This window comes from Aricia agestis, chromosome 16 (genome assembly GCF_905147365.1).
Source record: "Aricia agestis chromosome 16, ilAriAges1.1, whole genome shotgun sequence".
Taxonomy (NCBI): domain Eukaryota; kingdom Metazoa; phylum Arthropoda; class Insecta; order Lepidoptera; family Lycaenidae; genus Aricia; species Aricia agestis.
Genome location: NC_056421.1, coordinates 2,305,652 through 2,330,347, shown reverse-complemented (window position 1 = coordinate 2,330,347; position 24,696 = coordinate 2,305,652). Strand labels below are relative to the sequence as shown.

Below are 24,696 nucleotides of genomic sequence, written 5' to 3'. Positions count from 1 at the left end.
TTGGCCCAGGATTGGTAAGCCTCCTGCTTCCAGCGAGAAGCTTTTTTGGGGGATGAACCAAACAAGGGACGAAATCTGCCGCTAGTTGGCAATCCGACCAAAATCCGACATGTTGCACACGTCATAATATATAATATTATATTGACAGAAACGTTGTCAAACGTCGAACAAACTTTTTAGTAGGGGAGGGGAAGGTGCTATTTGTGTAGTCACTGGAGCGTCATGGAGACCTAGTAGGTTTTTTACATTAGGTAAAATTGATAAAAAAAATAATAAGAGCGTTTTTTATTTTAGCGGTTGGTTCAGAAACTGCAGCCATTTTAAAGTTTTGAAAAAGAAAACATATTAATAAAATTGCTTATTCCGGTAAATTATAAATATATTTTAGACAATAAGGACTAAATCATTAAGTTTAGTGCAAAATAAAATATCTGCGATGCTTAGGAGAATATTAAGCTTTATTTTTTATATTTTAAAATGTCACTACAGGCTTACCTATCCTTTGAATCATCAGTGCTTTAAATGGAAGCTTCCTTAATCTGACAGATCCGATGACATTTCAAAAAAAAAAAAAAATTAACCCACCACGTGAGAAATCTTATTTCTATACCATGATAACTAGACACATGTCGGAAGCCTAAACAAGCTTAATCTGACACGCTCGAGCTTGTCCCGAAATCCCCTCATCCTCTCCCCAACTATTTAATTTACTGTCTGTGCTTGTGCTGCCGTTTAACATTGCAGTCAATTGCAGTAATATTTTTCCATTAAAGTAATTATTTTTCCTTGAAACATATTCTAGCATATCATAACCTCATCTTATTTGTAAATCATAATTAATATGTTAGGTCTTTTAGTCTGCGCCTAGACCTACTTACTTTACTGGACCTAGATATGTAGGGCCGACATCCTTTATGTCGTAAGGTTGATGTACTATGTCGTATATAGATAAAGTAATTAATGTATGTAGGCTAGATGGTAGATATGACTCACTTCCAACTTCCATAGTAGTTTGGTTAAGTGGTCTTTGAAAAATAGGTTGAGGGAAAACCATTAATACTAACTAGTTGAAGCCCGTAACTCCGTTGTACGGAAAATCGCTTACCGCGAGGGTTCAGTACATTTTTCCGGACAAAATAATGATCCATCGCCTTTCTTGAGTTCCAAAGTATCTCCATACCCTGTAAAATCAGTTCAGTGGCTTAAGCGTGAAGAATCAACAGCCAGACAGAAGCACAAATAGACACACTTTGGTGTTTATAACATTAAGGGACTTTTTCACCACTTCCTGATAAAGTTCCGAATAGGCTACTCACAACTTTTTGACAGATTCGCCATACTTGATCTGTCAAGTTAATTAGTGGATAGCCTTTTACTCACTTATCAGGAAGTGGTGAAGTATAGGTATAGATATATTTACAGCGATAGTTCTTGTAAATCCTGTATTTAATTTGGTTAGTGCATCAAATTCTAAGTTATTTAGATACTAGAAAGATAAAAGAAATGTCCTTGAAAACTTACCGAGATACTCTTATTAGAAAGTAGTTAGAATCCTACTTCATTACTAATATTATAAATGGGGCAGTATGTCTGTCTGTCTGTCTTTCTGTACCTCACTAAACGATTTTGTTGAGTATGAAGATACTTTGAGCCCCGACTCCCGGGCAAGATAAGGAAACGTAGGATACTTTTTATCCCGGATAAATTTATATTTATATTTTTGCACAACTTAGTTGTAGGCATCAACTTAATTTCAATAATATAATGTCCAATTAGTAAGTTTGAAACCAAAAGAATTCAATTTTAGAAAGATAACATAATTAATTGCGGTCATTTTAACGATTATGTCCCAACGCTATTTCATATGAAATATAAAAACATAATTGTCGAATGTAAAAAATAATATCAAGCAAAAACGAATTGCTGAAATAACCAGAATGGTTGACGATGTGAACTCCACAGCTTTGACATAGAATCTGAGGCATCTGGGAGGTAATAAATTATATGGTGGATAAAATAATATGTAGACTCTAGGTTGTTATTATTGTAAGAGCTTAGACTAGCAAGAAATTTTTAAGAAGTCAACTCGGATATTTCGAAATTTAAATACCTAGTGATTTAGTACACGACAGAAAAAAGAGAGAAAATATAGGCTAACATCTAGCTAACATGTCAGTTGTCACAAAATGATTGAGAGAATATAAAAATTTGGAGTGCCACAAGTGTTACTTTTAGCTCCCTTTTTGTTTTGTTTGTACGATTACATTATTATCATTTATCATGTATATAATATTTTTGGCACTCTTTTATATACGGTCTACTGGTACGGTTCATTTAGAAAATCAGTAAGTACATGAAATAAAGTAAAGATTCTTGATTAACTATAAAGTGCCTCGTCGTGTGCAACATCGAACTGATTTAATTTCTAGGGAAAAAATTAATACCTAGCATGCTTGACTTCGTTCCTACAGACCTAGATGATTAAAATAGTACGTATTGCCATAAATATAATTGATGGCAGACTGAACATAAATTCCTTGCCCGAATTAAAAAGTTGATTATTAAAAAAGGATATGTCAGTATGTCTTGATTATTGACGTGTTTGGTTTAAAAAAAGAATGTGCTCGCGCGCAATTACAACAAAAAGTGTGTTAAATTAATTTGAAATTAATTAATATTATGGTAGACCCAATAGACCTAATTTTAATGTGTTTTTAATTAGACATTTCCTTTCAAAAACTAGTTTGTTGGAAGGAATGAAAAATAAACATAATGAGTATTGAAGTATCTCCTACTACTACCTTTACAGTCATGTTGCTTTTAAAAAAATAGTGCATTTATAATATAAATAATTGTTTACTATGTTTTCGCTAATTTCATACAGTTATTTTTTAGGTAATATACACTCTAAATATTTACATAATGCCAATAATGTCTTTACTTGAAAAAAAAAAAAACAATTTGTTTTATTATCGCTACTGAAAATACAGGTCATAACGTCATAACTCCTACAAACCGTACATTTTTGCGGGATGAAGAGTATTCTTTATCCTGTCCTGGGACTTAAAGTATTTCCAAAATTCCCAAATCAAAATTCTGAAAAATCGGTTCAGCGTCTTGGGCGTGAAGAGGTTATTTATTTATTTATTTATAAATTCTTTATTTGCATTAAAAAACAATATAAAATAACAAAAACAAAACAACATTAGGCAAATAGGCGGTTTCTTCCAGACAACCAAAATATGATAACAGAAAATAATGTTTACGACTTAAAGTGCTAAACTTACACAAAAAAAATCCTCATATATATTTTATAAAATATATAATAGTAATTTATATATAAGTAATAATATATTACACATAATAAAATATCCAAATAAACTATACAAATTTACAAAGATATAATAAGGTAAAAAAAGATATGTGAATATTATACCTATACTTACTTATGAAAATAAAAACAATAAAACATTAAGACGTAAAATAATAAAATACCAAAACACTACAAGTTTTACATGGACTGAGCCTGATCTAGGTAGTGTGCTTTTAAACGTTTTTTAAAGATATTAATTGATTCCGATTTTTTTATAGAATCGGGCAAGGAATTCCAGAGACCCAGCTCGACCGGATAAATACCACGTTCTCACAGAAAACCGGCGTGAAACAGCGCTTGCGCTGTGTTTCGCCGAGTGAGTGAGTTTACCGGAGGCCCAATCCCCTAACCCCTACCCTATTCCCTTCCCTACCCTCAACTATTCCCTTCCCTTCCCTTCCCTTCTCTTCCCTACCCTCCCCTATTACCCTATTCCCTCTTAAAAGGTCGGCAACGCACTTGCAGCTCTTCTGATGCTGCGAGTGTCCATGGGCGATGGAAGTTGTTTTCCATCAGGTGACCCGTTTGCTCGTTTGCCCCCTTATTTCATAAAAAAAAGAGACGAATATTATAGCGGAGATGGTGAAAGAAGAATCGTAGAATGAAGTATTGTGAGAAGGAAACGCAAGAGACAAGAGTCAGTTTGTTTGCAGAGCGAAGTATAGGATTATTCTGACCGAGGAAATTGAAGTATACTTTGAGGTAGTTAGAAGTAGAAGGACTAAAAAGGATGTTATACAGTAAATGAAGTATGTGAGAGTTTCGACGCAACTTGATCGGGAGCCATTCGAGCTGAGATCGGTAATTTGAAACATGGTCAAATTTTCGAAGGCCAAAAATAAAACGAAAAGTTTTAAAGGCGTTGAAGAGAAGAAAGAAGATTTTCGTTTATGTCACAGTAGCAGACATCAGCGTAGTCGAGAATAAGGAAAAGTAAAGTGGTAGCAAATTTTATTTTTGTTGTGATTGGCAAAAAGTTGCTCAGTCGTCTGAGCGAAGCTGTGGCACCGTTTAGCTTTTTGCGGAGTTGTTGGGTCTGGATGTTCCAGGAGAGAGTGCGATCAAAGTGAACTCCAAGATTACGCACAGAGGAGCTGTAGGAAATGGCAGTCCCATCGAGGACAATATTAGGCAGTCCACTTTCGCAATTAGCTGTCGACTGCCGATGATAATACATTGTGTTTTGTTAGGATTTAGGACTAAGCCAAAGTCATTGCACCACCTCAAAATTTCATTTAAATCGGCGTTTATTTGGGATTACCTATGTATTAGGATTACCTATGGATAGTAAGGGAAGTAGAACTTGAGTATAAATCTGTAAGTCATCTGCATACAAATGATAGGAAGAGGAAATATGTCGAGAAACAGAATTAATGAAAATAGAAAACAAGAGAGGAGATAAGAAACTGCCTTGAGGGACACCGGCAACAATATCGCACCAACTTGACGATGTGTTGTCAATTTTGATACGCTGCCGGCGTCCCTGAAGGAAACTACGGAACCAGTTGAGCACGGTAGGAGATAGGTTGAGTAAACTGAGAAGAAGTAATAGTATATCGTGATCTACGGAGTTGAAGGCATTGCTAAAGTCTAAGAGCGTGAGTATTGTTAAAAGATGATTATCCATCCCCAGACGAATGTCATCAGTGATTTTCACCAGGGCTGTGGAGGTACTATGTCCGAAACGAAATCCAGATTGTAGCGGGTTTAATAAATTATGTAAGTAAGGAAGGTCTGAAGTTGCTGTTGTACAGAACGTTCGAGAATTTTTGAAGGAAAGGAAGAATAGAGATCGGACGATAGTCAGAGAAGCTTTTAGGACTCAGTTTTTTGGGGAGCGGAATAATATTGGCGTTTTTCCAGGAAGAGGGAAAGGAACCGGTAGAAAGTGAGTAATTTAGAATATGGGCCACAACCGGAGCTAAAATGTCTACCAAGGGAACAATCATATTTCGACCAATGCAATCACTGCCCACAGCCCTGGATGTGATTGACATAATAGCTCTTTTAACTTTTGTAGTAGACAACTCTCTAAATGAAAAAGGAGCATTATCAGTAGAAGGAAAGGTGGATAGATTGTGTAAGATTTGAGCCTTTTTGTGTGCATCGAAGATTCGTGTTGTATTAGAAAAAATGGGAATTTAAGTGTTCTAAATTTAAATCGGAAGGAACCGATGCTTTTGCATAAGGATGGGCCAACACCCAAAGATTTTAAAAATTTCCAAACTTTGGCCTGGTCAGCGTTTTCTACTGAAGAATGAATATGGCGCCTTTGCGCGTCCCTGCAAGCAGTGTTACAACGATTTCGTAGCTTATTGTAAAGGAACTTATCACATTCGGATTTAGATTTTTTAAATTTAGCTTTGGCCTTGTTTTTCCTATTATTTAGTGTTCTGATTTCTTCAGTTAGCCAGGGTGCTGGTAAGTGTTTGATTTTAATTGGTCGCAAGGGGGCGTGTTGGTCAAAGAGGTTACCTCTAAGGTTAAGGATTATAGGCAGATAGACAGACAGACAGACACACTTTCACATTGATAATATTAGTATGAAAGTATGGAATATGGATGGAGAAAAAAAAACATAATTAGATACAAAATAAGGGATATACTTACTAATAAAAAAGAACATAACCATTTACCGGATATACATACTACAATTTAGTCGTGGTGCTAAAATGGCTGCGGCTAGGAAACCTGCCTCACCCACATTACTAAATATGCACACTTTTTTCTATAATGAATATTGATCTCGTTAAAAAAGGATCGATTTAATGAGTAGTGGGCGCCATATTTGTCTAATGAAAAATAAAAGGTTGTTTCTTGATTTAATAAAGGACTACCCGATAGCTTAGTAAGTAGGTTAAAGGCGGAAAATATATATTATTGTCTTTTTATAACTTGGCTGACAGAAAATGTGTCTTTCTACGGAAGAATAGAAGATGTGACTGATTTATAAGGGAAATATGTCATTTGGTTTCTAAAATCTGATAGTTTTTCCATATTTTCGTATTTCTACTGTAGTCATGCTAAGCCAGACTTGCACTTCCTATCGTAAGGACTATACTGCCGCACTGGGTTTATGTTGACAGTTAATTTCCATATAGTCCGTCAAGAAAGTGAAGAAATTAAAAAGTGGCAACATCGTAGTGTCATCCCTTTTTTCTTACATTAATTTGAAAGGGTTGACTTGACAGACTATTAAAGTCTTGACAGACTATACTAAATACTAATGTATGGACACTGTCAAGCTTTTCATTAAATTGAAGTTTAATTATCACTAAATCTGAGTGCGGCCAATTATCATTAATTACGTTTAATTATCATTAAACAAAGACTGAAACAAGCTGACACCATAACCAGAGTTGGCTTAAGGATGTATATAACATTCATAAATTCAAAGATTCTGACCTAAATTCGAAATATTATATAGTAGAATAAAACATCCTGCATCGATTGATACCAAAAAATCAATACCTTACCGACAAGTTACGTGACATAATTAATTTTAAAATTTCCATTTATCATACGTAATGTTTGCCGGAAGTGTTACAATTTTTGAGAATTCGTCAAAATTGGGAACTTTGTATCAAAGATAAACTGTAAAAAAGATAAAGCTAAAAAACTGCTTATTAATTTCTTTGTACAATTTGCGATTTTTTAAGCCCAAAAAAAAGTGGGATCACTGGTCATTCTGAGGAAATATTTCAAATTGAAATTTATGAAAATTATCCTTCGAAGGGTGCGACAAGACTTTATATGAACTTGGGCGGGGGCGCTGCTGGTAAAGAAGAACTGTCAAATATGTCGTTTTTGTATGTGCCAGCGTAAGTTCCTTTTTTCGCCACCTGCATTTAAAGCTTTGCCGAGCTTTCTTGGCCGCCATTTGTGGTAGTCAAATTACTTATTACAACAAAATTTTGTTCAATAATAATTAAATATCGAATAGTTCTTTAAAAATCTATCATAAAATATCATTATAATTAATAATAAGCGTCTGGGTGTCCAATTTTTTACATATTTAGTACTTTCATAATTTAATTGGATGTAGTACGCAATTTGACCTTATATACATCCTTAAGAGAAAATATTATGCTTTTAGATTTTTTATAAAATAAGGGGCCAAACGAGCAAACGGGTCACCTGATGGAAAGCAACTACCGTCGCTCATGGACACTCGCAACATCAGAAGAGCTGCAGATTCGTAGCCGGCCTTTTAAGAGGGAATACGCTCTCTTTTTGAAGGTTTGCAGGTCGTATTGGTCCGGAAATACTGCTGGTGACAGTTCATTCCAGAGTTTTACAGTTTAGATACTTCCTTAACAACTATTTCCATTAAAACACCCGTGGATTTATAACTGTTACTTCAATTTATTCGTATGTAATATTGTAATAGCAGTCAGTAGGTCACGTGGTCGAGGGTGGTTAAATATGTAGGGGTATTGATTCATGTGACGGTCGACGCAGATTCCACGATAAGGGGAAATCAATTTACCGTATAGGGGTTCCGCAGGTTATTAATTGGGAATTTGTGAAACCTAAGGAACTCTAGGTTAAGGAGGAAGAAAGGTGGAAGTCGAGAATTTGTACGTTGATTGGTGTAAGCCGGTCACCTGACTAGTCTCACAGTAAAGAAATACGCGATTATGGGTGTTTTTTATTTAGCTATTGCATAGTTTTTATCACGGGCTTTGAGCGCGGCGACCGAATCAAGAAATTCCGTAACGAAAAAATCTAACACCCCACTCCGACTAGCACAGTGGTGCCGTGTTGAAAGCCGTGCATCGTCTAATGTCAGTTCGGCAGACTTCTGTGCAACTAGTCGTATGCGAATTATGGTTGTATAAGTTGATAAAAAATGCTATGGAATAGCTTTGCCGCAGCAGTCTTCGAGTGCCACGCGTATTTCATTTTATTTCAGTAGTTTTTTTTTATGAAATAAGGAGGCAAACGATCAAACGGGTCACCTGATGGAAAGCAACTTCCGTCGCCCATGGACACTCGCAGCATCAGAAGAGCTGCAGGTGTGTTGCCGGCCTTTTAAGAGGGAATAGGGTAATCGGGGAGGGTAGGGATGGGAAGGGAAGGGAATAGGGGAGGGTAGGGAAGGGAATAGGGTAGGGGATTGGGCCTCCGGTAAACTCACTCACTCGGCGAAACACAGCGCAAGCGCTGTTTCACGCTGGTTTTCTGTGAGAACGTGGTATTTTTCCGGTCGAGCCGGCCCATTCGTGTTTGAGTCGTCTATGGGCTTTTCAAACATATCCTTTTTCTGTCGCATTAAAAAAATCTATCAATAAGCGAGCTGATGAAAATGAATTATGGCTAATAACACTTCGATCACATCAGCACATAAACAAAAAAGGCTAGATCAAAATTGGCTCACCCTGCACCAGGTAGTACCTAAACAACAATGATTTATTGTTGTTCATCACATTTTCATTACTTTTGATGACTTTATTAGGTGCCTTGAAAAATTTAGCAGCACCATCTAAGTGTAAACCCTAGAACTAGTTTGAATGTTATGGGCTTGGTTGGTACGCGTAGGCCGTAGCGTAACAAACCTTAAACTAAAAACTACCACTTACTTACTATAGAGGGCTCTACAATCCTCCAAGGCGCATAACACTGTAGCCAGTACTATCAGAGAAACAAAATCATAGGTGAGTTACTTTGTTTGGTAGGATTATACCCCTTATTACACATTTGTCATGGTACGAGTATTGTTAGCTGGGCATGCTATTACTATAACGAATTACTACTTATGAATTAATTATTCTATTAGTAAAATATCAACAAATAATATAGCACTGCCGATTTTTTATTGATGGTAGGATTTTCGTTTCGCGTGGCAATTATATTTTGTGAGTTGTGAAAAACATAATATCATGACTTATGACTATGAATTAACACGAGGAATCAAGGAGTTTATTGCCACTTTTCTATACTATTTAAACATTGCCCTTTTTTCCTGTCTTCCAAAAGTTTGTCGTAAGTGAGTGAAGGATACTTGTACAGTGTACTTGTGAATTCCTACTTACAATGTGTATACAGAAGTTACACAATTTTATGTCCTTGTCTGACAAGACACTTCAACTAACGTATCGTAAAAGGACATTTTGACGTCCAAAGTTAATATACCTAGCGGAATACAATTTGACGTCCAAAGTTAATATACCTAGCGGAATACAATTTGACGTCCAAAGTTAATATACGTAGCGGAATAAAATTTGACGTCCAAAGTTAATATACCTAGCGGAATATGATTTGACGTCCAAAGTTGATATACCTAGCGGAATACAATTTGACGTCCAAAGTTAATATACCTAGCGGAATAGAGCAACAATCTCGAGCTGTCAAACGAAACCGAAATTGGTTTTCATCTGTGTGAAAAATATGTGTACATATACACTTACACAAAAACATGATTGAACATGAATTCTATGAGATTAAATTGTCAACGTGCGGCACGTGCCGACTGGACGTCAAAGAAAGAGTGCTGCTGTTATGTATCACACGTCTCTTTTTACCACGCAGTGTTAGTGATAGTGACATCTCTCTTGCTCAGGCCTTTGTTTCTCTATTCCGCTAGGTATATTAACACACATAAGCACAGACAGTAAACAAAAGGTTGTGTTTGCCATTTGAGAACGTTTCAGTCAATTCTGATATTATGAGGTATGTAACATGTCGGATATTTGTAGGTTTAATTACTATATTATGTGCCTCTGCTCCGACCTTTGCATAATTTTCCCTATTTAACTAGACTAAAGATAACTTTTTCAACACAGCCTAAATCTTTATGGTCTAGATGACTCAAACGATTACATCTAATCGATGGTTCTATATTACATCATGCTAATATAGGGCAGATTATGTCAGTCCCGTGCCATATGGCGAGACCGCTTTCCAACAGGTTACCTGTCCGCTCGTTACGTGAGGTTAATCGCTAATCAGCTGGGTTACCGTAACATATGACACATTTGAAGATATTATGTGGAACATGTAATAGATGATGACTAGTTCTGCCCTAGGCTCTAGTATATTTATGAATACTAGCTATTTGACCGAGCTTTGCTCGGTATTCGATAAAACACGAATAAAATGATATTTTTTAAAATATCATTCCTAGCATACGTGTGCAGAATTTTATTTTTATTAAAGAGAGGGTTAGAATCTTTATTCCCCCATATTTAAACACTTGTGACTAGTCAGCATAAATTCGTCCCGTAAACTTTAAGTACCTACATAAAATAATAAACGTTCTTGTTTTGCAAAGTTTCGAAAAAGTCAAGGGAATTATTACAATATGGTGCATTTTACTCATTTCCATACTTTAAATTAGTAAATGGTTTGTTCATAGGGAAAGGAAAAAGTTTTACGAAAGTGTAAAATAAACACAAAAATTCACATACACATTTTATTACAAAAATCCATAGTATTTAGTCGACTGCGGTCGAAATAAACTTATATTCAACTTAACCTAGACAGAAAATATTTACAAAAGTTTAAACACGTCATGTTAACATCGGTTGGGAGATCAAAAAGAAAAAAACTTTTTATAAGCAACATTTTCAAAGAATAATGCATATTTTTAGACACTGAATTTACTAAAGGTCTAGTTTTACAAAAATATATGGCAATTCCTTTATCAAACCACTAAACATTGCTTCAGTTAGGCGCTTATTTCAGCCCAAATATATAGAGAGCGCTAGCGTAGCTCTTGGTAGAAAAGTATATGGAGTCATACATGCTCAACCTTACACCTAACCTAACTTATCCTAAATCACAAAGTGACTATAAAGCCTCATTCGAAAATGCCTTTGAGTCATTCAGTTTGACGTTACGGCTTAGTTTCTTTACATACTCAGTGAAACATTAAAAAAATTAAACGTCAATCTTTGTTCGAAATTCAAACTGAATGTTCTTTTTTAATTTACCATCCGAGTTTCGACGCTAAGCCGTGGAGTCCTAAGCCGTGGCCGTAGCCGCCGTGGCCGTAGCCGCCGTGGCCATAGCCGCCGTGGTAGCCGGAGATGATGCTGGGTCCGATCACCGACTTGACCACTGGCACGGCGTAGGGTTGGGGCACTGGCACAGCCACTGGCTTCGCCACTGGCACCGGGTAGGGCTGGGGAATTGGTACTCCGACCTGAAATTTTATGTTGGGCGGTTCATTATTCGTACTAATATTATAAATCTGAAAGAGTTATCTCTGTATTTTTATCAGTAATCGCATAGTCACTAAGCGACAAAAGTATAAGATTACTATTATACAATTCTTCTAATTTGTTTGATTTAAGCCACAAGAAGAAAAACTGGCCTTGTGATTTGGTAGCTCTTCTAAGCTCTATCTTATACAGCCGTAGTCCCGCTATACACTTTCAAGGTTTCTAGATTACAAATAGAACACAATAAAATAATCACCTGTTTAACAACGGGCACAGGCACTGCATGCGGTACTGGCACTGGCACGGGCCTGTCGACTGGCACCGCTACGTGCTTCTCTACAGCGACGGGGTACGGTCTTGGCACTGGCACTGCGTAGGGACGGTCTACTGGCACTGGCACTGCTACCTGAAAAATGAGAATTATTTTAAGCTATGCTTCTACGTTGAAAATAGTTCATATCTTCATTTTCAAGAAACTTCTGTGACAAACTATGTTACAGGTACAGAAATGTGTAGTAAAAACAGGAAACATCATGTCTAATACTAAGTAATAAATTTTAAAGTGGTGTCCTAATTACATGAATAACGTTTAATTAAATGAGAAAATAGAGAAAAACTTCTACAGTGATTTTTCTCGCAGACATTGCATTTGATTCCAATATATTATTCTTTAGTCTTACCCTAACTGGCACAGCCACTGGTCTATCCACCGCCACGGGGTACGGAGCTGGTACTGGCACACCGACGTGCTTCGTGACCGTCGTGTGGACGTCCGCGCCAATGATCGTGCCAGACGACAGTGCCAGGCCACTGACCCCGACTCCACTCACTCCGCCGTATGCCAGGCCGCCGTACGCGGGTCCTACGGCATGGCCTATGGCGGGCCCGACGCCGTAGCCGTGGGAGAGAAGTCCGCCATAATGGCCGACGAGACCGCTTCGCTTCTGCACGACCTTGGACGGTTCAGCCAGAACCGACGCAGTCACAAACAATATTGCGATCTGGAATTGAGAGATGATTGTTACTGTTGTAAAATGGCTTATGACGATGTAAAATTTTCTTATGAATAAACTTAACTTGGGTCTACAGGCGACGGCTGTAGTGGCAAAAATCATGTCCCTGTCATAGAATATTATGCAAAATGGAAACAGCCCCCGTAGACAAGTGGCAAAACGCTAACGCTAACGCTAGCGCTACAAAATGTATGGATTTGACATTAGTATTCGCTAGCGAAGCGATGGATTATGTCAAATCGCATACATTTTGTAGCGCTAGCGTTAACTTTGCTTTGCCACTTGTCTACAGGCCCTGTAATGATAATATTTAATAGTATTTCTATCTTTACCTCGACAGAAAATTGATCTTTCCTAGAAAAGTGTGATATGTTTAACATAAACTAATAAGATATAACAGGTAATAATATGGTGGTAAGACCATTTTATTTTATGTTATAGTACAATGTTGTCCTTACTGGTATATCGACATAGCTATACGAGAATTATGTTGACACAATGCTACTAAGTTATACTACCTAGCTTCTGCTAGCATATAACTCTATCAGGGTTATACAGTGTGTAACAAAAATAAGTGATAATACTTTAGGGTGTGTACGTGTTCCTTGTAGAGAGTTCATTGTGAAAGTAGCAGCGCTGAAAGATGATTTTTTTTCACTTTTGTATGCTATTTTCACAGTGAACTCTCTACAAGGAACACGTACACACCCTAAAGTATTATCACTTATTTTTATTACACCCTGTATAAGGTGTAACAAAACTAAGTGATAATACCTACTTTAGGGTGTGTATGAGTCCCACATATAGAGTTCGCTTTAAAAGTGGCAGCGCTGAAAGAACAACTTTTTTTAAAACTATTGTATGGTAAGATTCCTGACGCTCGGGCGCTTGCCCATACAAATCACCAAAACAATTTCACTCTTTCAGAGTTGCTACTTGTACAATCTCAATATTAGGGATACTAAAAACTCTAAAGTATCATCACTTAGTTTTGTTACACCCGTATATAATAGATGTATAGTTAAAATTTAATTATTATTATTAAGTATTTGGAACTTTGCGCTGCTATCCAATGGTGCAAACATTCAAACTTTTAGGCCATGGACGATAGGCTAAAAATTGCCATGCCATTATAATCGTTTTTCGTGTGACAACTTTTACTTGGCACGTGCCCCTCGTGACTCAATGGCACATGCCTCCACTGCTAATGTCACTTTTGGACATGTTTTGGAGGTTGATGAATGATGCATTGTTTTGCTTTCGTTTTCATTATGACTGGATTGGGTGTCGATTGTTAATAAGCCGGAAATATATTTGTATTCCGATTGGAAATGATAAGTTGGTATGTGCATAAGTTATGTAACTCTGTTTGTTTGTATTGTGATACTTTTGCTGCCCTATATAGCGAATAAAAGTTAACAATAATTATTATCTGCTTCAAATTTTTTAACCATGGGTTTATTAAAATTGTTACACCTTGTATATGGTAAGTATTAAGGTAATAATATTATGTTTCAATACGTGATTTTTAAAATAAAATAAGGGGGCAAACGAGCAAACGGGTCACCTGATAGAGAGCAACTACCGTCGCCCATGGACACTCGTAATATCAGAAGAGTTGCAGGTGCGTTTCCGGCCTTTTAAGAGGGAATACGCTATCTTGTTGAAGGTTTGCAGGTCGTTTTGGTCCGGAAATACTGCTGGTGACAGTTCGTTTCAGAGTTTTACAGAGCGCGGCAGAAAGAAACGCACGGTGGAAGACTGCCACTCATCAAGGTGATGAGGATGGTAGATTTTTCGCGTGGAGCGATGGTTAAAAGTTATTAACTATTTTGATTAATGAAGACTGGCCAAAGGAAGCAAAAATGTATAATAGACATTATTATAATACGAAACACTTATAATATTATTATTATACAATATCATCGGTCAAGCAATACGTATTGTGTATTGCACAATACGTATTGCTTGACCAATTTACTAAATGACACAAAATTCACCCTCCCCATGTTTGCTCACTTGTGACAGTTTCCTACTGTTACTTAAGTTATAAACATGCCCTGATTCACAATGCGTTATTCTACTTGGATCCGGAAAATTCATCACGCGACATCCAATTAATGCTCGCCACGCTAGGCGTTGACCAATGACCGCACGGTGAAGTTTCCGAATCTGTGTTGTACGGGAATCGTGAATCGCCCTGCAGGTTTAGTTATATAGCGTTTTGTAACGACAAAACGCTATAACTAAACCTGCAGAGTTTTCAAACATATTTTCCGTTGTAGACAAGGGTACGGAAAATATGCTTGAAAAATAAGTGCAAAATACATTTTATAATGTCTCCATAAATTATATGGTTTTTTTTTATTACTCAGAGCAGAGTAGACAGAATGATATGTCTATTGTGCTCAGAGGGTTCAAAATATCAACTTTATGACAGTTTAAAAGCTGTAACGACTAATTTCAAGAAATAGAGATACTTTGAGTCCCCGGATCGGATCAGGATTTCTTTCTTCCCGATAAAATATTTCCTGCGCTTCTTAACCCCGGAAAATAAATTATTACAAATCTAGATAAGCTAACAAATATTTATCAAAATCAGAGCTGTGGTTTAGGTGTTGTGACGGAATAATAGATAAAAATACATACATGCCCCTCCTTTTAGTATCACCGTAGGTAAAAATACACAAACAACGGAAAGGGGAGTGGTACAGCATTGTTCACACGTGCCGGAAGTTACAGTAACCGAAAACTCTGAAATCTTGCACTGCGCAGGAAACGGATGACGCCATCTTAATTTTTATGTCACTTGGAAAATCGCACTTTTGAGTCTTTTTTTAGAAAAATAAGTGATACTGAGTAGCTCTTAATTATTAATAATTATAAGATGGTTCAATTATGCTTTCTCCATAAATATTTCGTTGCTAAAGTAATATTTTAAGTAAATACAAATGAGAAATTATATTACCGGCAATAATAAATAATGAATTGTTCAAAACAAACGATAATAAGTTCTTCTAATTTCAAATTACGCGTATGACGTCACGACGTTCGGATACTTGTCCCAAAAAATAATAATTGTCGAACCCCAAAATGACTTTTCGGAAAATTTTAAGCTCAAAAAGCTCTAGAACTTACAAAAGTTTTCATGATCCTGTCCACACTGAAATAGTTCACGACACAGTACTGCCGCTAAGTGCAGAGTCGCGGGTTATATAGACTAGCCCCACTGTGGCGGCAGTTGCAACATCATGTTACACTGGGATAAATGTACGAATGGGATAGAATGGAGGGTGATATTATATTTATTAATAATAATTAATGAGGATAACGTATGCTTTATGGCCAAAAAATTTAAAAAAGGCAAGAAAAATAAAAAAAATGTTATAGACAAGATGGTTGCGTTAGGAGTGGTTAGGACTTAGGAATGATTTCGGCAGATAGCAGAATCAAATGTCACAAAATCGTCTTGGGCGGTTTTCGGGAGTTTTGGAATATCTATCTTTGACGGACTGCTTTGACTGACGATGGTTTAAAAAATACTCCTGATTTACTTAAAAAGCAATAGTGTGAATTTTATCGCCTTTTTATAAAATAAAGGTACATTTTGATTTTACTTACGTATTAATTGAAATAAATTATTATCTGAAGTACGATAAACTTAAAGAAGTTTTTATTTTTGAGTCCAAACAACCATAATTTGTGTGTTGCAAAAAAATAGCGAAAGAGCAAAAAATAGTTAGGATAAGCAAAATTTGCTAGTACTATATTGTATGTATTGATTGAGCCTTTAACAAGTTTTGCAAATAAAATATGTTACGTTTCAATACTGCTCTATTTATTTCAGGGAAAAAATAAAAGAGAACGAATATTATTAATTACTTATTAATAAGACTTATAATGATGATTGTATAAATTAATAATTATTGCGTAAATATTTCATACAGCATTGAAACACTGAGTATTCCAATTTCAATTTTTTCTGAAGAAAGGCGTGGGGCCTTTGCCTAAACTGTTGTCCTAAACATCCATAGCTTATATTATAAATGCGAAAATGTGTCTGTCTGACTGTTACCTCTTCACGCTCGAACCACTGAACCGATCTTGCTGAAATTTCTTATGGAGATACTTTGAGTTCCGGGAAAGGACATAGGTACTTATATCCCGAAAAAAATATATGGTTCAGTCGCGATAAACGAACGAGTTGTTGGCGTCATCTAATTACAAAATACTAGATGACGCCCGCAACTCCGTTGGGTCAAAATTAGTTTATCGCGCGGGAACCGTACATTTTTCCGGGATATAAAGTATCCTATGTGCTTTCCCGGGACTCAAAGTATCTCCATGCCAAATTTCAGCAAAATCGGTTCAGTGGTTCGAGCGTGAAGAGGTAACAGACAGACAGATTCTTGATGACTTTTTAAAACAAACAAAACTCAGCATGGCACGATGCATTATCCTGAGTTTTGAAATCTTGTGGTTACTTCTATACATATTATAAAACAAAGTCGCCTTTTTCCCCTCATATCCCTTTGTCCCCTTTAATCTTTAAAACTACGCAACGGATTTTGATGATTCTTTCAGTGTTAGATAGCCCATTTATTGTGAAAGGCTATATTTTATCACGTTAAAACTAATAGGAGCGAAGAAATAGAGGAATATGTGGAAAAAACGGGGAAAATTATTTGAAAGGGCTAACTTGAACGCGCTAATATCAGAAACTACTGGTCCGATTTGAAAAATTCTTTCAGTGTTAGATAGCCCATTTATTGAGGAAGGCTATATTTTATAGAATATGAAAAAAACGGGGTGAAATATTTAAAAGGGCTTATCTCGCGAACTACTGGAGCAATTTTTATGTTATTTGGCACAGATAAGAAGTAGACCACGTGAAGGATCATAGGCTATCGACTTTAGTCATTTTTTCAGTGGCTATAATATATTTTATACTCGTGCGACGCCAGGGCGGGTCGCTAGTATTTAATAAAATAAAGACGATGGTCAATTTTTTTACGAATTACGTGGTGGTACCGTCACATCAAGTCAAATTCCCGCGCTGGACAAAAGATGATGATGATGAATTTCCCAATTGTTATACATTTGAACACTAGGCTAGTAATAGTGGGTATAAATTAGTGAGCCAATAGCGGCCGGCCATTTCGCAAGCTGACATTTTGTGCCCTACACCGCGTAGGACTTAGGTTCAGTAGGACCAGGAACAATACTATGATGCAAATGCTAGCTTTTATCTTGTTTTGTCGTGTTGATGGTGATTGCAATTATTTGAATGTAGGAAGGTTATAAATTTGATTATGTTTTGTAATAGATTCTGATTTGGACGCTGTTAAGCATTCGTGTACTAACCGACAAAAAATACGTATCGAGTTATGAATCCAGTTATGTTCTTTAGATGATTTATAATAAGACTACATTCAAAATATTTAAAAAAATTGTGGGTTAGTACACATATGCTTCACAGCGATCAGTGGTCTCTAGACTCTATCATACTAACATTTTATCTGGTACAATGCTAGATTTGTGGTCTCTACTCATTACCAAAGTACTTGTTTATCTGGAGATATTATCCGAAATTCCAGTTTTGAAAAATTGACTCCAGTATTTTCGAAATCTATTAGATTTAGACATAGAATTAATAGTATATGAATACAATATGTAGAGACTTTTCCCTAACTCTGTCTAGTTTTGCAACTCATTAACACTCCATGTTTCCTTAAGCCTATAACGTCATAATATGATTAAAATAATGTCAGGACCCTTAACAATGACCTGCTGACCATCAAATTCGTAAATAATAAATAATAAACAAAATAAAAATTGTCTTATTTCTGAAAATAGACGTGGAAGAGCCATACTTCGGCACGAATAGGCCGGATCGACCGGAGAAATACCACGGGTTCACAGAAAACCGGCATGAAACAGCACTTGCGCTGTGTTTCGCCGAGTGAGTGAGTTTAGCGGAGGCCCAATCCCTTACCCTTTCCCTTCCCTACCCACCCCTATTACCCCTTAAAAGGCCGGCAACGCACCTGCAGCTCTTCCGATGTTGCGAGTTTCCATGGGCGACGGAAGTTGCTTTCCATCAGGTGACCCATTTGCTCGTTTTCCCCCTTATTTCATAAAAAAAAAGATTTAAGAAAAAAAATGCTCTCAGAATGTTGATACTACGGTGCCTACCACCGTACGAAGAACCGGCGTAAGAAACTCGTTTTCAAGATTTTAACATTTTTTAATCCGCACTTATTGTGTGGTTAAAAAATGGATTGGATTCACGGCGCCTACTCAAGAAATAAATCATGATGATGATACACCATTTGCACATGAAATTGCAAATTAGAAACCACTTAAAGTCTCAAACGTAAAATTGGCAATTGGTCAAAACCGATTTCGGTGGCGCTACGTGCGCGGAATCGCGCGTTGATGTCTTTTGCCCTGTTGATAACGAGAAAAAGATTTTATTGATTACAATAATATAACATTTTACTAAATACTAAGGAAAAGCTTAATTGAGAATTAGATTTTTTGATTAAAATATAAGATTTTACTTAGAAAAAGCTTGCTTTTCAAAAAATAAATTATTGATAACCTATAGTGAGTCATCAAGTCCGGGCCTGAAAAAAAAATGAGTTTGATTTATTTTATTTCTAATCCTTGATAAAAACGAAGGCTGTTATAAGTTTGTGTCTGTCTGTCTGTCTGCCAGTGTGTATGTCCATGGTATTGTAGCAGCCAAAAGGACGTAGTTAGTAATTTTGATCTGATTGTTTTAAAATTAATTTTATTATTTATGTAGATTTCTTTGTTAGAGTGTAGTCGAGAAATCGTTCTTTTAAAAAGAATAAAAATAATAATAATAATAATAATATCTATGGACGCTTCACACCACGTCAGTCTGGCCCCGTGCTAAGTACCTGAAGGACTTGTGTTACAGGCACCAAACAACGGAAATATATTTAATACTTTTATACTATACATATATTTAAGATTTTTATTATATCATACACATATTTAATACACATCCAGACCCGGGAACTTTGAAAAATATTTGTTCCGTCGGCGGGATTCGAACCCGCGACCCCCGGCTTGAGCTACCGACGCGCTCACCACTGAGCCACAGAGGTCATATAATGAAAGAAGGCATATAATGAAGTATAATAATAATATTTTTATGTTATAAATAGCACATATAATATGCGACTTATACTTTTATAATAATACTAGACGTTCCGCGCGGCTTCACCCGCGTAAATTTGATATTTCACAGACAAATAAGTCCACAAAAATAGCCTATGACCCTTCACGTCTACTTCTATGCGAAAAATAACAAAAATTGCTCCAGTAGTTCGTGAGATATTAGCCCTTTCAAATAATTTCCCCCGTTTTTCCACATTTTCCTCTATTTCTTCGCTTCTTTTAGTCTTAGCGTGATAAAATATAGCCAATAGCCTTCCTCGATAAGTAGGGTATCTAACACTAAAATAATTTTTAAATCGGATCAGTAGTTCCTGAGATTAGCGCGTTTAAATAAGCCCTTTCAAATAATTTCTCCCCGTTTTTTCCACATTTTCCTCTATATTTTCTTCGCTCCTATTAGTCTCAGCATAAACAAATATTGCCTATAGCCTTCCTCGATAAATGGGCTATTTAAAAATAAAATATTTTTTCAAATCGGACCAATAGTTTCTGAGATTAGCGCGTTCAAACAAACAAACAAACTCTTCCGCTTTATAATATTATATAGTATACAGTGTGTAATAAAGATAAGTGATAATACTTTAGGGTGTGTACATGTTCCTTGTAGAGAGTTCACTGTGAAAGTAGCAGCGCTCAAAGTAGAAAAAAAATTTTCACTCTTGTATGGGCAAGGGCCCGAGCGTCACGAGTTTCCCCATACGAAAGTGAAAAAAAATTTTGGTCTTTCAGCGCTACTACTTTCACAGTGAACTCTCTACAAGGAACACGTACACACCCTAAAGTATTATCACTTATTTTTGTTACACCCTGTAGATACTCAATAAATTTAGAAAAAAAGTGCAAAGTATTTTATTGCAAACTTTTACCTAATTTCTCTACTAGGTAGTGGTCAAACGGTGCGCAGGCGCCGCCGGTTGCTACATAGACAATTGGGCTGGTCCGTTTCTGATGCAACTTTTGCAATTATTCCTTAACCAGTTTGCATATGGCACCGTAAATTACATTCGAAAGGGCTCAGATTCCCACAGAATCTATAACAATAATTAACAGTAGCGAGTTGGTTCAAGCTGATTTGGACTTTATTTTCTGCACGCAGAGTTTAATTTCAATTGTATAATTTGAATTATAGATATGCAAAAGTTTTGTTTATGTGTAGCAATTAGGCATCTTAAAACAACACTAATATAGGACTTTACACCTTATTTTGAAGGTCCTAATGAATATAATCCTTTGTAAGTGACAATAAGTATATTAGAGCAAGGTGAAGTGAAGGCATGGTCCCTGTTAGAATGGATGTGTCCGCTTATCTCCTTAACATTTACACATTCCGATCCTTAAGGTCTTGAAGGTCTGAAGAAGTCGTGGTCGATTTAAATTCACATAAAGCGATTCTAAACTTTCATAGAATCTTTAACAAAGGGAGGTTCGGTAGGTTCTGTCTTCTTATATAATAAATTAATTATTATGTGGATTGTGGCGGTACCCACAATTCGCCTCACATTCCTGCATCGCGCTATCGAAGTTTTCTAAGTGCGTCGGTATATACAGTATGTAACAAAAATAAGTGATATTACTTGAGGGTGTGTACGTGTTCCTTATAGAGAGTTCACTGTGAAAGTAGCAGCTCTGAAAGACGAATTTTTTCTCAATTTTGTATGGGCAAGGTCCCGAGCGTCACGAGTTTCCCCATACAAAAGAGAAAAAAATATTTGGTCTTTCAGCTGCTACTTTCACAGTGAACTCTCTACAAGGAACACGTACACACCCTAAAGTATTATCACTTATTTTTGTTACACCCTGTATACGACAGCAAGTGAAATGTATCACGTGGGCTCCAGCCTGACCGAGCATACCACCTCGCTCGGTCGGAACATCTTCCTTTGTGGCCACCAGGCACCACGTATATCCCCTCAATTATATTATAGGGAAGTAATTTTCAGGATTTCGATTCCATACATTTTGATCGGTGATTCTATAAAGAAACGATAAAGAAAACGTATTTGCTAAGCCCCCTGACTCTTTATTCTGTAACGCCATAGGTTCATTAATACATTGAGTTAAGTAGGTTAGGTTAGGACTACATTATTATGTCACGAGCATATTATATAATCTGGATCTTGTCCTATACATTATGTCATTTGAGAAATGCCATAAAAACTATACCATATATAGGGTACTTTTACACTTACGCCAAATTCAACCTTAACTCAACAAGCTAAGAAAGATTATTGAAAATCAACAAAAAGTTACATGGCATATAAAACAGGATGCGATCACATGCGATTTTCGCGTTTATTGCAATGACATAAGAGCTCAAATTGAGTGTAATGAATTGCGTAGAATATGTAACATACTTTACATACCAGAATTCACTTCTTTACATTCTAAATAGGTTGTAAATAATTGGAAAAAAGTTTAACTGTGTTATAAAAAGTTGTTTGCGAAATGCTTAAAATATTTATTGGAAAAAGTCTCATTCCCATTTTGTTGTACTTAATAAGTTTTTTTTTATAAAATTCGGGGCAAAAGGGCAAACGGGTCATCTGATGGAAAGTAACTACCGTCGCTCGCAATACTACACTCGCAATATCAGAAGAGTTGCAAGTGCATTGCCGGCCGTAGTAAAAAGTTTATGTTTGAAACATTAAATTACAGACTTATGAGTTACATGGCTTGGATGACATTGTCATGGATGGATACATGAAAATCAGTTGTAACATCCTGGGACGCTGCCCTAGGACTCCATAGGACGCTGCCACCCATAGGCCATGGCCTATACTGCCGTTACATGAATCCAGAGCTGCACAGATGATGATAGTGACAGTTTTTTACGTCCTCTGCAAGTTCACATATTGTGATGGACCAATACGAATATGTAGATAGGCATGTTCGTCGATTGATGCCAAAGATCGACGATGATAGCGCATGCTACACACAGCTTTGCAATGAGAAACGTGAAGGGGCGTCTTAGGTATAAGTCCATAGGCTGATACTGACATTATGTCAACGTCAACTTTGTCTCTACTTGGATAGTATTTAGTAATAATCCCTGATCAATATTCACGCTGTAATAGAAGCCTTATGCGTCACCTGACTCATGTCCTGCGTGGTATTGCTTAAACCATTCTAGATCATAGTGTTAGCTATAAACTGAGTTGTGAGCATTACATCAACTATTTACATTGGATGCAAATAGTGTCCTGAGTTAGAAAATCTGTTAAACTGTTGTTTTTAGATATTTAAAATAAAAATATTAAAAAAAAAAGCGAAGAACGTTTCTTAAATGTTTATTCACTTGGTAGCGGTCGGAATGAAGACTACTTTTTATGTATTTCTAAAACATTCTTTTTTTTTTTTATGAAAGAGGGCAACTTCCGTCGCCCATGGACACTCGCAGCATCAGAAGAGCTGCAGGTGCGTTGCCGGCCTTTTTAGAGGGAATAGGGTAATAGGGGAGGGTAGGGATGGGAAGGGAAAGGAATAGGGGAGGATAGGAAAGGGAATTGGGCCTCCGGTAAACTCACTCACTCAGCGAAACACAGCGCAAGCGCTGTTTCACGCCGGTTTTCTGTGAGAACGTGGTATTTCTCCGGTCGAGCCGGCCCATTCGTGCCGAAGCATGGCTCTCCCACGTATAATTGTTTGTAAATACATAGTATGAAGCAGCGATATATTTAGTAGTATTTAATATGAAGTTCATGAACTACACTGCAATCCCTCAGACCATTTGTCATATTATAATCTCAGGACAAAATGTCACGAGTTAATTTGCGATAATTTATTAATAAGTAAGTTAATTTGCGATAACACCGCCTTGCACACTAATTATTGTGGCATATCACATCGAAGCAACGAGGATGTGGTATGTACATAAAGTTAATATACCTAGTGGAATAGAGAAAAGGCCTGAGCAAGAGAGATGTCACTATAGTAACACTGCGTGGTAAAAAGAGACGTGTGATAGACAGCAGCACTCTTTTTTTGATGCCCAGTTGGCACGTGCCGCACGTTGACAATTTAATCTCATAGAAAACATGTTCAATCATGCTTGTGTAAGTGTATACGTACACATATTTTTACACACAGATGAAACCAATTTCGGTTTCGTTTGACAGCTCGAGATTGTTGCTCCATTCCGCTAGGTATATTAACTTTATGGGTATGTACGCGTCGTCAGAAAGAGGCGACGACATGTACTTGCTTTTAAGATTCAAATTATTAGCAATTTCTACATTCGCAAAATTGTCCTTCAAATCAGACACGTGTAAGCGAGCCACCTGCTACAGTGACTAGACAGTGAAAGATTACGTGAGATTTGCACTTGGCCAAGCTCATCTGTTGCGTCAGGTATTGTGAGCCAGTCCGCTAGCATTGACATTGTGTGCAAGTTTTCAGTCCACTAGACTACACATACAGATTGAACTTGATATGCAACTAGTAAGCTTTGGTGAATTAATACAGAATATAATGGAAAAACAGGGAAAAAATATGTTTGCTAAAATATGGATTTTGGTGGAACAATAATATTAAATTTAATAAAAAATATATTATGGTAAACATAGAATAGATATAATAGTTTCAAGTATAAGTAAATTATAATTTAAAATTATGGGTATCCCCACGTACGTTTGCAAACAGATTCGTTGTACGATTTTAACATTTAAAGTTTTAGGTAATGATAATTGAAGCTCATTTTCTTAATTAAAATTTAAGAAAACTAGACATAGAGAACCTTATATTATTCTTAAGTACATTTAAAGTTACTTTTTAAAACTTTGTAACCATAAAGTATACAATTTTGTTCTTGTACGACTTCCTATACGATTTCAATCGATTCGATTCGAAAAAATGAGTCCGGACGGGCCGTAGTCGATAATTGAGTACTCGTAAGAGTTTTACTAATTTCTATACAGATGGTGATTTTCCGGTTGCG

At 36.5% G+C, this 24,696-nt stretch overlaps 1 protein-coding gene across 1 annotated transcript; it reads right to left on the bottom strand.

Moving 5' to 3' along the window:
• Positions 1 to 11,303: 11,303 nt before the first annotated feature.
• LOC121734667 (cuticle protein 63-like) lies at positions 11,304 to 15,701 on the bottom strand. The gene is made up of 4 exons (XM_042125266.1): positions 15,690 to 15,701; positions 12,219 to 12,539; positions 11,795 to 11,944; positions 11,304 to 11,519 (listed from the first exon to the last, which is right to left on the bottom strand). Exons 1-4 carry the CDS (start codon positions 15,699 to 15,701, stop codon positions 11,304 to 11,306), a joined length of 699 nt encoding a protein of 232 aa, XP_041981200.1.
• Between the last annotated feature and the right edge of the window lie 8,995 nt (positions 15,702 to 24,696).